Genomic DNA, 15,751 nt, shown 5'->3' on the forward strand with positions numbered 1-15,751 from the left:
GTAACCTTGTCATCTGCATAGATTTCCTGATTGTAACCTTTGTGATCCGCATAGATTTCCTGATTGTAACCTTGTCATCTGCATAGATTTCCTGATTGTAACCTTGTGATCTGCATAGATTTCCTGATTGTAGCCTTGTGATCTTCATAGATTTCCTGATTGTAGCCTTGTGATCTTCATAGATTTCCTGATTGTAGCCTTGTGATCTGCATAGATTTCCTGATTGTAGCCTTGTGATCTGCATAGATTTCCTGATTGTAGCCTTGTGATCTGCATAGATTTCCTGATTGTAGCCTTGTGATCTGCATAGATTTCCTGATTGTAGCCTTGTGATCTGCATAGATTTCCTGATTGTAACCTTGTGATCTGCATAGATTTCCTGATTGTAGCCTTGTGATCTGCATAGATTTCCTGATTGTAGCCTTGTGATCTGCATAGATTTCCTGATTGTAGCCTTGTGATCTGCATAGATTTCCTGATTGTAACCTTGTGATCTGCATAGATTTCCTGATTGTAACCTTGTGATCTGTATAGATTTCCTGATTGTAGCCTTGTGATCTGTATACAGGTCCTTCTCAAAAAATTAGCATATAGTGTTAAATTTCATTATTTACCATAATGTAATGATTACAATTAAACTTTCATATATTATAGATTCATTATCCACCAACTGAAATTTGTCAGGTCTTTTATTGTTTTAATACTGATGATTTTGGCCTACAACTCCTGATAACCCAAAAAACCTGTCTCAATAAATTAGCATATTTCACCCGTCCAATCAAATAAAAGTGTTTTTTAATAACAAACAAAAAAACCATCAAATAATAATGTTCAGTTATGCACTCAATACTTGGTCGGGAATCCTTTGGCAGAAATGACTGCTTCAATGCGGCGTGGCATGGAGGCAATCAGCCTGTGACACTGCTGAGATGTTATGGAGGCCCAGGATGCTTCAATAGCGGCCTTAAGCTCATCCAGAGTGTTGGGTCTTGCGTCTCTCAACTTTCTCTTCACAATATCCCACAGATTCTCTATGGGGTTCAGGTCAGGAGAGTTGGCAGGCCAATTGAGCACAGTAATACCATGGTCAGTAAACCATTTACCAGTGGTTTTGGCACTGTGAGCAGGTGCCAGGAAGCATGAAGTGCTCCAAAATCTCCTGATAGCTAGCTGCATTGACCCTGCCCTTGATGAAACACAGTGGACCAACACCAGCAGCTGACATGGCACCCCACACCATCACTGACTGGGTACTTGACACTGGACTTCAGGCATTTTGGCATTTCCTTCTCCCCAGTCTTCCTCCAGACTCTGGCACCTTGATTTCCGAATGACATGCAAAATTTGCTTTCATCAGAAAAAAGTACTTGGGACCACTTAGCAACAGTCCAGTGCTGCTTCTCTGTAGCCCAGGTCAGGCTCTTCTGCCGCTGTTTATGTTTCAAAAGTGGCTTTACCTGGGGAATGCGGCACCTGTAGCCCATTTCCTGCACACGCCTGTGCACGGTGGCTCTGGATGTTTCCACACCAGACTCAGTCCACTGCTTCCTCAGGTTCCCCAAGGTCTGGAATCGGTCCTTCTCCACAATCTTCCTCAGGGTCCGGTCACCTCTTCTCGTTGTACAGCGTTTTCTGCCACATTGTTTCCTTCCAACAGACTTACCATTGAGGTGCCTTGATACAGCACTCTGGGAACAGCCTCTTTGTTGAGAAATTTCTTTCTGGGTCTTACCCTCTTGCTTGAGGGTGTCAATGATGGCCTTCTTGACATCTGTCAGGTCTCTAGTCTTACCCATGATGGGGGTTTTGAGTAATGAACCAGGCAGGGAGGTTTTAAAAGCCTCAGGTATCTTTTGCATGTGTTTAGAGTTAATTAGTTGATTCAGAAGATTAGGGTAATAGGTCGTTTAGAGAACCTTTTCTTGATATGCTAATTTATTGAGACAGGTTTTTTGGGTTATCAGGAGTTGTAGGCCAAAATCATCAGTATTAAAACAATAAAAGACCTGACAAATTTCAGTTGGTGGATAATGAATCTATAATATATGAAAGTTTAATTGTAATCATTACATTATGGTAAATAATGAAATTTAACACTATATGCTAATTTTTTGAGAAGGACCTGTAGATTTCCTGATTGTAGCCTTGTGATCTGCATAGATTTCCTGATTGTAGCCTTGTGATCTGCATAGATTTCCTGATTGTAACCTTGTGATCTGCATAGATTTCCTGATTGTAGCCTTGTGGTCTGCACAGATTTCCTGATTGTAGCCTTGTGATCTGCATAGATTTCCTGATTGTAGCCTTGTGATCTTCATAGATTTCCTGATTGTAACCTTGTGATCCGCGTAGATTTCCTGATTGTAACCTTGTGATCTGCATAGATTTCCTGATTGTAGCCTTGTGATCTGCATAGATTTCATGATTGTAACCTTGTGATCCGCGTAGACTTCCTGATTGTAACCTTTGTGATCCGCATAGATTTCCTGATTGTAACCTTTGTGATCTGTATAGATTTCCTGATTGTAACCTTTGTGATCCGCATAGATTTCCTGATTGTAACCTTGTCATCTGCATAGATTTCCTGATTGTAACCTTTGTGATCCGCATAGATTTCCTGATTGTAACCTTGTGATCTGCATAGATTTCCTGATTGTAGCCTTGTGGTCTGCATAGATTTCCTGATTGTAGCCTTGTGATCTGCATAGATTTCCTGATTGTAGCCTTGTGATCTTCATAGATTTCCTGATTGTAACCTTGTGATCCGCGTAGATTTCCTGATTGTAACCTTGTGATCTGCATAGATTTCCTGATTGTAGCCTTGTGATCTGCGTAGATTTCATGATTGTAACCTTGTGATCCGCGTAGACTTCCTGATTGTAACCTTTGTGATCCGCATAGATTTCCTGATTGTAACCTTTGTGATCTGTATAGATTTCCTGATTGTAACCTTTGTGATCCGCATAGATTTCCTGATTGTAACCTTGTCATCTGCATAGATTTCCTGATTGTAACCTTTGTGATCCGCATAGATTTCCTGATTGTAACCTTGTCATCTGCATAGATTTCCTGATTGTAACCTTTGTGATCCGCATAGATTTCCTGATTGTAACCTTGTGATCTGCATAGATTTCCTGATTGTAACCTTTGTGATCCGCATAGATTTCCTGATTGTAACCTTGTCATCTGCATAGATTTCCTGATTGTAACCTTTGTGATCCGCATAGATTTCCTGATTGTAACCTTGTGATCTGCATAGATTTCCTGATTGTAGCCTTGTGATCTGCATAGATTTCCTGATTGTAGCCTTGTGATCTGCATAGATTTCCTGATTGTAGCCTTGTGATCTGCATAGATTTCATGATTGTAACCTTGTGATCCGCGTAGACTTCCTGATTGTAACCTTTGTGATCCGCATAGATTTCCTGATTGTAACCTTTGTGATCTGTATAGATTTCCTGATTGTAACCTTTGTGATCCGCATAGATTTCCTGATTGTAACCTTGTCATCTGCATAGATTTCCTGATTGTAACCTTTGTGATCCGCATAGATTTCCTGATTGTAACCTTGTGATCTGCATAGATTTCCTGATTGTAGCCTTGTGGTCTGCATAGATTTCCTGATTGTAGCCTTGTGATCTGCATAGATTTCCTGATTGTAGCTTTGTGATCTTCATAGATTTCCTGATTGTAACCTTGTGATCCGCGTAGATTTCCTGATTGTAACCTTGTGATCTGCATAGATTTCATGATTGTAACCTTGTGATCCGCGTAGACTTCCTGATTGTAACCTTTGTGATCCGCATAGATTTCCTGATTGTAACCTTTGTGATCCGCATAGATTTCCTGATTGTAACCTTGTGATCTGCATAGATTTCCTGATTGTAGCCTTGTGATCTTCATAGATTTCCTGATTGTAGCCTTGTGATCTTCATAGATTTCCTGATTGTAGCCTTGTGATCTGCATAGATTTCCTGATTGTAACCTTGTGATCTGCATAGATTTCCTGATTGTAACCTTGTGATCTGCATAGATTTCCTGATTGTAGCCTTGTGATCTGCATAGATTTCCTGATTGTAGCCTTGTGATCTGCATAGATTTCCTGATTGTAGCCTTGTGATCTGCATAGATTTCCTGATTGTAGCCTTGTGATCTGCATAGATTTCCTGATTGTAGCCTTGTGATCTGCATAGATTTCCTGATTGTACCCTTGTGATCTGCATAGATTTCCTGATTGTAGCCTTGTGATCTGCATAGATTTCCTGATTGTAGCCTTGTGATCTGCATAGATTTCCTGATTGTAGCCTTGTGATCTGCATAGATTTCCTGATTGTAGCCTTGTGATCTGCATAGATTTCCTGATTGTAACCTTGTGATCTGCATAGATTTCCTGATTTTAGCCTTGTGATCTGCATAGATTTCCTGATTGTAACCTTGTGATCTGTATAGATTTCCTGATTGTAACCTTGTGATCTGTATAGATTTCCTGATTGTAGCCTTGTGATCTGCATAGATTTCCTGATTGTAACCTTGTGATCTGTATAGATTTCCTGATTGTAGCCTTGTGATCTGCATAGATTTCCTGATTGTAACCTTGTGATCTGTATAGATTTCCTGATTGTAGCCTTGTGATCTGCATAGATTTCCTGATTGTAACCTTGTGATCTGCATAGATTTCCTGATTGTAGCCTTGTGATCTGCATAGATTTCCTGATTGTAGCCTTGTGATATTCATAGATTTCCTGATTGTAACCTTGTGATCCGCGTAGATTTCCTGATTGTAACCTTGTGATCTGTATAGATTTCCTGATTGTAGCCTTGTGATCTGCATAGATTTCCTGATTGTAGCCTTGTGATCTGCATAGATTTCCTGATTGTAGCCTTGTGATCTGCATAGATTTCCTGATTGTAGCCTTGTGATCTGTATAGATTTCCTGATTGTAACCTTGTGATCTGCATAGATTTCCTGATTGTAGCCTTGTGATCTGCATAGATTTCCTGATTGTAGCCTTGTGATCTGCATAGATTTCATGATTGTAGCCTTGTGATCCGCATAGATTTCCTGATTGTAGCCTTGTGATCTGTATAGATTTCCTGATTGTAACCTTGTGATCTGCATAGATTTCCTGATTGTAACCTTGTGATCCGCATAGATTTCCTGATTGTAGCCTTGTGATCCGCGTAGACTTCCTGATTGTAACCTTGTGATCCGCGTAAATTTCCTGATTGTAGCCTTGTGATCTGCATAGATTTCCTGATTGTAGCCTTGTGATCTGCATAGATTTCATGATTGTAGCCTTGTGATCCGCATAGATTTCCTGATTGTAGCCTTGTGATCTGTATAGATTTCCTGATTGTAACCTTGTGATCTGCATAGATTTCCTGATTGTAACCTTGTGATCCGCATAGATTTCCTGATTGTAGCCTTGTGATCCGCGTAGACTTCCTGATTGTAACCTTGTGATCCGCGTAAATTTCCTGATTGTAGCCTTGTGATCTGCATAGATTTCCTGATTGTAGCCTTGTGATCTGCATAGATTTCCTGATTGTAGCCTTGTGATCTGCATAGATTTCATGATTGTAGCCTTGTGATCCGCATAGATTTCCTGATTGTAGCCTTGTGATCTGTATAGATTTCCTGATTGTAACCTTGTGATCTGCATAGATTTCCTGATTGTAACCTTGTGATCCGCATAGATTTCCTGATTGTAGCCTTGTGATCCGCGTAGACTTCCTGATTGTAACCTTGTGATCCGCGTAAATTTCCTGATTGTAGCCTTGTGATCTGCATAGATTTCCTGATTGTAGCCTTGTGATCTGCATAGATTTCCTGATTGTAGCCTTGTGATCTGCATAGATTTCCTGATACAAAATGCTCTGGATATGGAGCGATGCTCATGGGCTGCTCCTGAGAGGTAACTGCGTGCCAGCACCCATCTTCTAAGTTTTCTTTTCTGTACAGGGGGATAAAAGGGACACACATGTACAGATGTCTGCCGAAAAATGCTCTCCACCATGTGCTGCATTCACCCCACACAGGAATATTGCTCCCCATTCTTTAACTGGACTCCTTTAAAGGGATATTCTCTCCTCAGCAAGTTACCACCTATTACCGTATATACTCGAGTATAAGCCGAGATTTTCAGCCCAAATTTTTGGGCTGAAAGTGCCCCCTCGGCTTATACTCGAGTCACGGTCGGCGGTGGGGTCGGCGGGTGAGGGGGAGAGGGCGCTGAGGCATACTCACCTAGTCCCGGCGATCCTGTCGCTCCCCCTGCCCGTCCCACGGTCTCCGGGTGCAGCAGCCTCTTCCCCTGAGCGGTCACGTGGGACCGCTCATTAGAGAAATGAATAGGCTGCTCCACCTCCCATAGGGGCGGAGCCGCCTATTCATTTCTCTAATGAAGCGGTGCCAGTGACCGCTGATAGAGGAAGAGGCTGCGGCACCGAAGACCAGCTGTCCGGGGGAAGGAGCGGGACGCCGGGAGCAGGTAAGTATCGCATATTCACCTGTCCGCGTTCCACACGCCGGGCGCTGTCTCCATCTTCCCGGCGTCTCTCTCTCTCCTCACTGACTGTGCAGGTCAGAGGGCGCGATGACGCATATAGTGTGCGCGCCGCCCTCTGCCTGATCAGTCAGTGCAGGGAGACGCCGGGAAGATGGCGCCGAGGAGCTGCAAGAGAGGTGAGTATGTGTTTTTTTATTTTTATTGCAGCAGCAGCACAGCTATGGGGCAATAATGGACGGTGCAGAGCACTATATGGCACAGCTATGGGGCAATGGTGCAGAGCACTATATGGCACAGCTATGGGGCAATGGTGCAGAGCACTGTATGGCACAGCTATGGGGCAATGGTGCAGAGCACTGTATGGCACAGCTATGGGGCAATGGTGCAGAGCACTATATGGCACAGCTATGGGGCAATGGTGCAGAGCACTGTATGGCACAGCTATGGGGCAACGGTGCAGAGCACTATATGGCACAGCTATGGGGCAGTAATGGTGCAGAGCACTATATGGCACAGCTATGGGGCAGTAATGGTGCAGAGCACTATATGGCACAGCTATGGGGCAATAATGGTGCAGAGCACTATATGGCACAGCTATGGGGCAATAATGGTGCAGAGCACTATATGGCACAGCTATGGGGCAATAATGGTGCAGAGCACTATATGGTACAGCTATGGGGCAATAATGGTGCAGAGCACTATATGGCACAGCTATGGGGCAATAATGGTGCAGAGCACTGTATGGCACAGCTATGGGACAATAATGGTGCAGAGCGCTATATGGCACAGCTATGGGGCAATAATGAACGGTGCAGAGCACTATATGGCACAGCTATGGGGCAATAATGGTGCAGAGCACTGTATGGCACAGCTATGGGACAATAATGGTGCAGAGCACTATATGGCACAGCTATGGGGCAATAATGAACGGTGCAGAGCACTATATGGCACAGCTATGGGGCAATAATGGTGCAGAGCACTATATGGCACAGCTATGGGGCAATAATGGTGCAGAGCACTATATGGCACAGCTATGGGGCCATAATGAACAGTATGGAGCATCTATTTTTATTTTTGTAATTCACCGGTAGCTGCTGCATTTTCCACCCTAGGCTTATACTCGAGTCAATAAGTTTTCCCAGTTTTTTGTGGCAAAATTAGGGGGGTCGGCTTATACTCGGGTCGGCTTATACTCGAGTATATACGGTACTAATATCATTGGTGATCACTAAATCATTATATCTGTCCCATCATTTATTCCCTGTGAAGCTCCTGGAAAATTCTCAGCAGTTCTCACAGTTCTGTTATACAGCAACTCACCTTGACCCGACCTTAGTCCTAACGGAGCCATGTAATGTCTAACCAGGACCGAGCCGAAACCTCATAACACCCAGGACTCCTGAACGGCAGCCAAGTGCTCCATTCACCTTGACGAGAGAAACTCCCTTGAATAAAATATCAAAGAGGCCCTCCAAGTACAGGACGAGGGTCAGAAGGAAGCACCAGGCATATTCTGAACTCCGAAATGATTGACTTAAAGGGATCATGTGACCGTTCGGAACTATAAAATATAAAACAAACTTTGTTGGAGTCCGATGATCAGCCAATCAGGGGCACTGCCCCATTTGCCCATAACATTTTTGCAACCCTTTTACTTATTTTGTGGGAGCTATTCAGTGTAATAAAAACATTAAAAGGTTGCAAATGTATATATTTTTTTTGTTTTAAAGTTTCATTATCCTTTTTGTGCTTTTTTTTTTCTTCCTTCATTCAGATTTTACCCCCCACCCTGTTTCCCTGCAATTTCAACTTTGATGTGGTCTGTCTATAAATCAGATAAAAGGAACTAAAAAAATAAACTCTGCCATTAGAATGAGCTCACTGACAGATTCTCACTCTACTCATTCTGCAGCCAGCAATAGGCAATGGAACACTATGCAAACATTAAAAAAAATAATAATTGAAAAAAAAAAAGGATTTTTTTTTTTTTTGCCGCGAATACGTGCACTTAAGTAATAATAAAAGTGACTCTAAATGGCTCTCCTCGATAACCCCTCTTAAGGAACATGCCTCCTTACTAAAAGAGAACATACCCAGTTTCTGAGTTTATCAGCTTGTTTTATTCATCCTCCCCATATTTACAGTTGTGTGAAAGTGGTTGCCCCCTTCCTGATTTCCTATTCTTTTGCTTGTTTGTCACACTTAAATGTTTCAAATCACCAAACAAATTTAAATGTTACACAAAGATAACACAAGTAATCACAAAATGCAGTTTTTAAATGTAGGTCTTTATTATTAAGGGAAAACATCTTGATGATCCCCAAGACTTTTGGGAGGATAATCTGTGGACTAAAGAGACAAAAGTTGAAATTTTTGGAAGGTATATACCCCATTACATCTGGCGTAGAAGTAACACAGCATTTTAGAAAAGAAACATCATACGAACAGTAAAACGTGGTGGTGGTAGTGTGATGGTCTAGGGTTGTTTCAGGACCTAGAAGACTTGCGGTGGTAAATAGAACCATAAATTCTGCTGTCTACCAAAATATCTGTCCGTCCATCTGTTCATGACCTCAAGCCGTAGTGCACTTGGGTTATGCAGCAGGACAATGGTCTAAAACACACCAGCAAGTCCACTTCTGAATGGCTTCAGAAAAACAAAATTAAGACTTTGGAGTGGTCTAGTCAAAGTCCTGACCTTAATCCGATTGAAATGCTGTGGCATGACCTTAAAAATGCGGTTCATGCTCGGAAACCGTCCAATGTGGCTGAATTACAACAATTCTGCAAAACATGAGCAGCCAAAATCCATCCAGAGCATAGTAAAAGACTCATTGTCACTTATCACAAACGCTGTTTAAGGTACCTTCACACGAAGCGACGCTGCAGCGATAGCGACAACGATGTCGATCGCTGCAGCGTCGCTGTTTGGTCGCTGGAGAGCTGTCACACAGACCGCTCTCCAGCGATCAACTATGCCGAGGTCCCCTGGTAACCAGGGTAAACATCGGGTAACTAAGCGCAGGGCCGCGCTTAGTAACCCGATGTTTACCCTGGTTACCAGCGTAAAATCTAAAAAAAACAAACAGCACATACTTACATTCACGTCCCCCTGCGTCCACTTCCTGACTGACTGAGCGCCGTACAGTGAGAGCAGAGCGGTGACGTCACCGCTGTGCTGCTTTCACTTTCACTTTGCGGCGCTGAGTCAGAGGAGGAAGCAGACTGCAGGGGACGCAATGTGAGTATGTACTGTTTGTTTTTTTTACATTTTACGCTAGTAACCAGGGTAAACATCGGGTAACTAAGCGCGGCCCTGCGCTTAGTAACCCGATGTTTACCCTGGTTACCAGTGTAAAATATCGCTGGTATCGTTGCTTTTGCTTTCAAACACAACGATACACAGCGATCGGACGACCAAATAAAGTTCTGGACTTTATTCAGCGACCAGCGACATCACAGCAGGATCCTGATCGCTGCTGCGTGTCAAACGAAACGATATCGCTAGCGAGGACGCTGCAACGTCACGGATTGCTAGCGATATCGTTATAATGTCGTTTCGTGTGAAGGTACCTTAAGGGTGGCCGGATCAGTTATTAGGTTTAGGGGGCAATCATTTTTTCACACAAGGCTCTGTGGGTTTGGATTTCTTTTTCCCTTAATAATAAAGACCTTCATTCAACCCGTTTCTGGGAAAGCTGTGTAAAAATGGCTGCCAGTCTGTTATCCTGCAGCTGTCACCCAGCTTTTCTATGCTCCTAACAAGCTGATTTATTTTTTAAGTGTTAGTGTCGTCTAGATTTATGACTTTGGTAAGGCAGGGGTCGTAAGTGGTGGACCCCCCACTATTACCTGCAGCCGCTGTGGAGCCGTCCATGAGTGAAGCCTCCGGCATAGGACCACGTTCTACATTGCGAGTTGAACCACAGCCGTCATGGTGCCTGGAGCGCCACCTAGTGGGCCGTATGCAAATATCATGATTTTCTAGTGTTTCGTAATAATGCAAAAGCTAATGGAGAGATGCACAGTACAACCCACCACCATCACCGGGGCACCTTTCATCAGGGGGGCACACAGTTGTCATTATCTCTTATACAGGGGTTGCCCAGAATTAGGACATTAACACCCCGAACCATGGGTGGATTATAGTTCAGCCCCATTGAAGTGAAGGGATCAAAGCTGCAATAGCATGCACAACCTATGGTCAGAGGTGGTGCAGTTTCTGAAGGCAAGCAACTATGATTTTCTAAACCTGGCAACCCCTTTAATACCCAGGTGAAAAGTAGAATTTGTAGCCCTTGAGTAATGGCTCCACTATTTGTTGGGGGGTCCGAGATGATTTTAAATCCACCCCATGTAATCACAGGCAGTGCCACACTACCTTTCATGCTTTACACTGCAGCTCTGCTCCAGCAGAACATAGTTATGACAATGGTTGGGAACTTTGGTAAGGCGACTCTTTAGAGACCCTGACTTGTACGCTGCGCTTCCTGCTTTGCGGCATAGTATGTAACTCCAGCACAGTTACATTGTCAGCTAGTGCAATCAGACTGACCATTAACCCCTTTGCTTTACACTGCATCTCTGCTTGTTTAGATCGGTTGAATAAAGACAGCACGTCCATACATAAATGGACCATTTCCGAGAGGCAAGAAGTCTCGGTGGGGTGAGGGTCTTGTTTTAATTGAAAGTGAATGACCCCTTTAAATTATAACTTCACCCTAATCTTGAAAATTGCGCGTCCGCAGCAAGCTCCTTTCCCATGTAATACTCCTAGTGGGAAGCTGGGCTTTGTGGTGCGGTTTGTTTGCAGCAGATCTGTTCTTTTCCTCCGTGTTGCGTTCACTTTAAGATATAATTTCTCAGGATGATACAATAATCTGCGATGTCTGCCGCAGCTGCAAGTGCTTAAATATCTCATGTCGGGATGCAATTAGCTGCATTTTTATTCTCCCCGCTGTATAATTTCATTACATTCTGGTCACGGTGACATTTATAAACCTCACGTTTGATGATTAGACTCATGATTTATTTATTTTACAGAAATTGTCTGTTGGAGTCAGCCAGTTTGCTTACACCTGTATCCAGGAGCACGCCATCTGGACCAACCAGCAGTTCTGGGAGACCACCTTCTACAACGACGTCCAGAGCCAAGTGCGATCTCTCTACCTGACCGCGAGAGATGGGAGCCAGGGAACGGCGTCTGTGCCAAAGGTACAGCCCACCGCTCGCCCACCCGACACATGAGCTGTGCATGATGTAGGGCTGAGGGTTCGGGAGGGGACAGAGGGAAGTCACTTTCTACAGCGACTTAGTGCCAACATGGAGGTTGTCTGTATAAGCTGAGAATTATTCTCCTGCAAGATTATAGCGTACAGATGTAAAAAAAAAAAAAAAGTCACCCCTTTAAGAAGAACAGTAGCGCTGCACGACATGTGATACACATGGCCGCCTGCTGACCTTTTATGATTAATGCTCTGGAGTATAATACAGTCTGTTACTCATGATATGCAGCATAAGTAATGTACACAGTAACTGCAGCAGCAGAATAGTGAGTGCAGCTCTGGAGTATAATGCAGGATGTAATTCAGGATCAGTAATGTAATGTATGTACACAATGACTGCACCAGCAGAATAGTGAGTGCAGCTCTGGAGTATAACACAGGATGTAACTCAGGATCAGTAATGTATGTACACAGTGACTGCACCAGCAGAATAATGAGTGCAGCTCTGGGGTATAATACAGGATGTAACTCAGGATCAGTAATGTAATGTATGTTCACAGTGACTGCACCAGCCGAATAGTGAGTGCAGCTCTGGGGTATAATACAGGATGTAACTCAGGATCAGTACAGGATCAGTAGTGTAATGTATGTACGCAGTGACAGCACTTTTGTTGTCTATTATATATGTACTAGATGGTGGCCCGATTCTAACGCATCAGGTATTCTAGAATATGCATGTCCACGTAGTATATTGCCCAGCGACGTAGTATATTGCCCAGTTACGTAGTATATTGCCCAGTTACGTAGTATATTGCCCAGTGACTTATACAGCACAGAGCCACATAGTATATTGCACAGCGGCGCAGTATACAGCACAGAGCCACGTAGAATATTGCCCAGCCACTTAGTATATTGCACAGCGACGTAGTATACAGCACAGAGCCACGTAGTATATTGCCCAGCTACGTAGTATATTGCCCAGCCACGTATGTCACAGGTTAAAAAATAAACATTCTCACCTTCCGTGGGCCCCTTGTAGTTCTGTCGCCTGTGTGCGGTGCAGGCGCCAGCTTCCAGTCCCAGGGTGTGATGACGTCGCGGTCACATGACCGTGACGTCATGGCAGGTCCTTCTCCCATACCATCCTTGCCACCGGAACCTGCTGCTTGTATGGAGCGGTTACCGGAGCGTTGTGAGGAGCGGGAAAGGCGGCGGAAGGTGAGTATATAATGATTTTTTATTTTTTTTAATTATTTTTAACATTAGATGTTTTTACTATTGACGCTGCATAGACAGCATCAATAGTAAAAACTTGGTCACACAGGGTTAATAGTGGCGGTAACGGAGTGAGTTACCCGCGGCATAACGCGGTCCGTTAACGCTGGCATTAACCCTGTGTGAGCGGTGACTGCGGGGAGTATGGAGCGGGCGCCGGGCACTGACTGCAGGGGAGTAGGGAGGGACTAATCGGACTGTGGCCGTCGCTGATTGGTCGCGGCAGCCATGACAGGCAGCTGGCGAGACCAATCAGCAACTTGGATTCCATGACAGACAGAGGCCGCGACCAATGAATATCCGTGACAGAAAGACAGACAGAAAGACGGAAGTACCCCTTAGACAATTATATAGTAGATATATTCGGCATAAAGGAGATCCGCAGTATACATATTGTTTAATATGCAAAATTTAAAGAATTTTCCTCGGAGCTTACACTCTTATCCCAATTTTGAATTGAAGTCCTTAGAACAGCCAGTAGTGCCCACAGGAGTGAGTAAATAAGATACATAGACATTGATATGTAGATATATAGTAAATGCTGGTGATCAGGACCTGTGTCATTTTTTTGCCCTGTTTCTAGGAGAACGGTGTGGACAGCTCGGAGCAGGAGAACACCGTCATGGACCTGGCAGCCGAGCAGCTGCGTCTGTGGCCCACACTTAACAAGGAGCAGCAGCAAGAGCTGGTGCAGAGCGAGGAGAGCACCGTGTTCAGCCAAGCCATACACTTCGCCAACCTCATGGTTTATCTCCTGGTGCCGTTAGACACAAGCAAGAATAAACTGCTGCGGACATCGGCCACCGGCGACTGGGAGAGCGGCAGCAACAGTATTGTCACCAATAGGTAAGAGGATCGCTGCACCGCGCAGGAGTCATGGAGGGCTAGGTGACCGGCACAAGCCAATACAGAGAAGTCGTGGAGGGCACAGGTGACCGGCACAATCCAATACAGAGAAGTCATGGAGGGCACAGGTGACCGGCACAAGCCAATACAGAGAAGTCGTGGAGGGCACAGGTGACCGGCACAATCCAATACAGAGAAGTCATGGAGGGCACAGGTGACCGGCACAATCCAATACAGAGAAGTCATGGAGGGCGCAGGTGACCGGCACAATCCAATACAGAGAAGTCATGGAGGGCACAGGTGACCGGCACAATCCAATACAGAGAAGTCATGGAGGGCACAGGTGACCGGCACAATCCAATACAGAGAAGTCATGGAGGGCGCAGGTGACCGGCACAATCCACTACAGAGAAGTCATGGAGGGCGCAGGTGACCGGCACAATCTAATACAGTGTAGTCATGGAGAGTGCAGGTGACCGGCACAATCCAATACAGTGTAGTCATGGAGGGCGCAGGTGACCGGCACAATCCAATACAGTGTAGTCATGGAGGGCTAGGTGACTGGCACAATCCAATCCAATATAGAGAAGTCATGGAGGGCGCAGGTGACCGGCACAATCCAATATAGAGAAGTCATGGAGGGCGCAGGTGACTGGCACAATCCACTACAGAGAAGTCATGAAGGGCGCAGGTGACCGGCACAATCCACTACCTAGAAGTCATGGAGGGCACAGTTGACCGGCACAATCCTATACAGTGTAGTCATGGAGGGTGCAGGTGACGGGCACAATCCACTACAGAGAAGTCATGGAGGGCGCAGGTGACCGGCATAATCCAATACAGTGTAGTCATGGAGGGCGCAGGTGACCGGCATAATCCAATACAGTGTAGTCATGGAGGGCGCATGTGACCGGCACAATCCAATACAGTGTAGTCATGGAGGGCGCAGGTGACCGGCACAATCCAATACAGTGTAGTCATGGAGGGCTAGGTGACTGGCACAATCCAATCCAATATAGAGAAGTCATGGAGGGCGCAGGTGACCGGCACAATCCAATATAGAGAAGTCATGGAGGGCGCAGGTGACTGGCACAATCCACTACAGAGAAGTCATGAAGGGCGCAGGTGACCGGCACAATCCACTACCTAGAAGTCATGGAGGGCACAGTTGACCGGCACAATCCTATACAGTGTAGTCATGGAGGGTGCAGGTGACGGGCACAATCCACTACAGAGAAGTCATGGAGGGCGCAGGTGACCGGCATAATCCAATACAGTGTAGTCATGGAGGGCGCAGGTGACCGGCATAATCCAATACAGTGTAGTCATGGAGGGCGCAGGTGACCGGCATAATCCAATACAGTGTAGTCATGGAGGGCGCAGGTGACCGGCACAATCCAATACAGTGTAGTCATGGAGGGCTAGGTGACTGGCACAATCCAATACAGTGTAGTCATGGAGGGCGCAGGTGACCGGCATAATCCAATACAGTGTAGTCATGGAGGGCGCAGGTGACCGGCATAATCCAATACAGTGTAGTCATGGAGGGCGCAGGTGACCGGCACAATCCAATACAGTGTAGTCATGGAGGGCGCAGGTGACCGGCACAATCCAATACAGTGTAGTCATGGAGGGCTAGGTGACTGGCACAATCCAATCCAATATAGAGAAGTCATGGAGGGCGCAGGTGACCGGCACAATCCAATATAGAGAAGTCATGGAGGGCGCAGGTGACTGGCACAATCCACTACAGAGAAGTCATGAAGGGCGCAGGTGACCGGCACAATCCACTACCTAGAAGTCATGGAGGGCACAGTTGACCGGCACAATCCTATACAGTGTAGTCATGGAGGGTGCAGGTGACGGGCACAATCCACTACAGAGAAGTCATGGAGG

At 45.2% G+C, this 15,751-nt stretch overlaps 1 protein-coding gene across 4 annotated transcripts in view; it reads left to right on the top strand.

Annotated features, from left to right (window-relative positions):
* Nucleotides 1–15,751, top strand: part of SBF2 (SET binding factor 2) — a 245,472-nt gene that overhangs the window by 178,931 nt on the left and 50,790 nt on the right. For all 4 annotated transcript variants that reach the window (XM_077287271.1, XM_077287272.1, XM_077287274.1 and 1 more), the window contains exons 18-19: nt 11,553–11,723; nt 13,593–13,855. In XM_077287271.1, the coding sequence (XP_077143386.1) occupies nt 11,553–11,723; nt 13,593–13,855 (434 nt within the window). The remainder of the gene's footprint in view (nt 1–11,552; nt 11,724–13,592; nt 13,856–15,751) is intronic.

Source organism: Ranitomeya variabilis, chromosome 2 (assembly GCF_051348905.1).
Source record: "Ranitomeya variabilis isolate aRanVar5 chromosome 2, aRanVar5.hap1, whole genome shotgun sequence".
NCBI lineage: Eukaryota > Metazoa > Chordata > Amphibia > Anura > Dendrobatidae > Ranitomeya > Ranitomeya variabilis.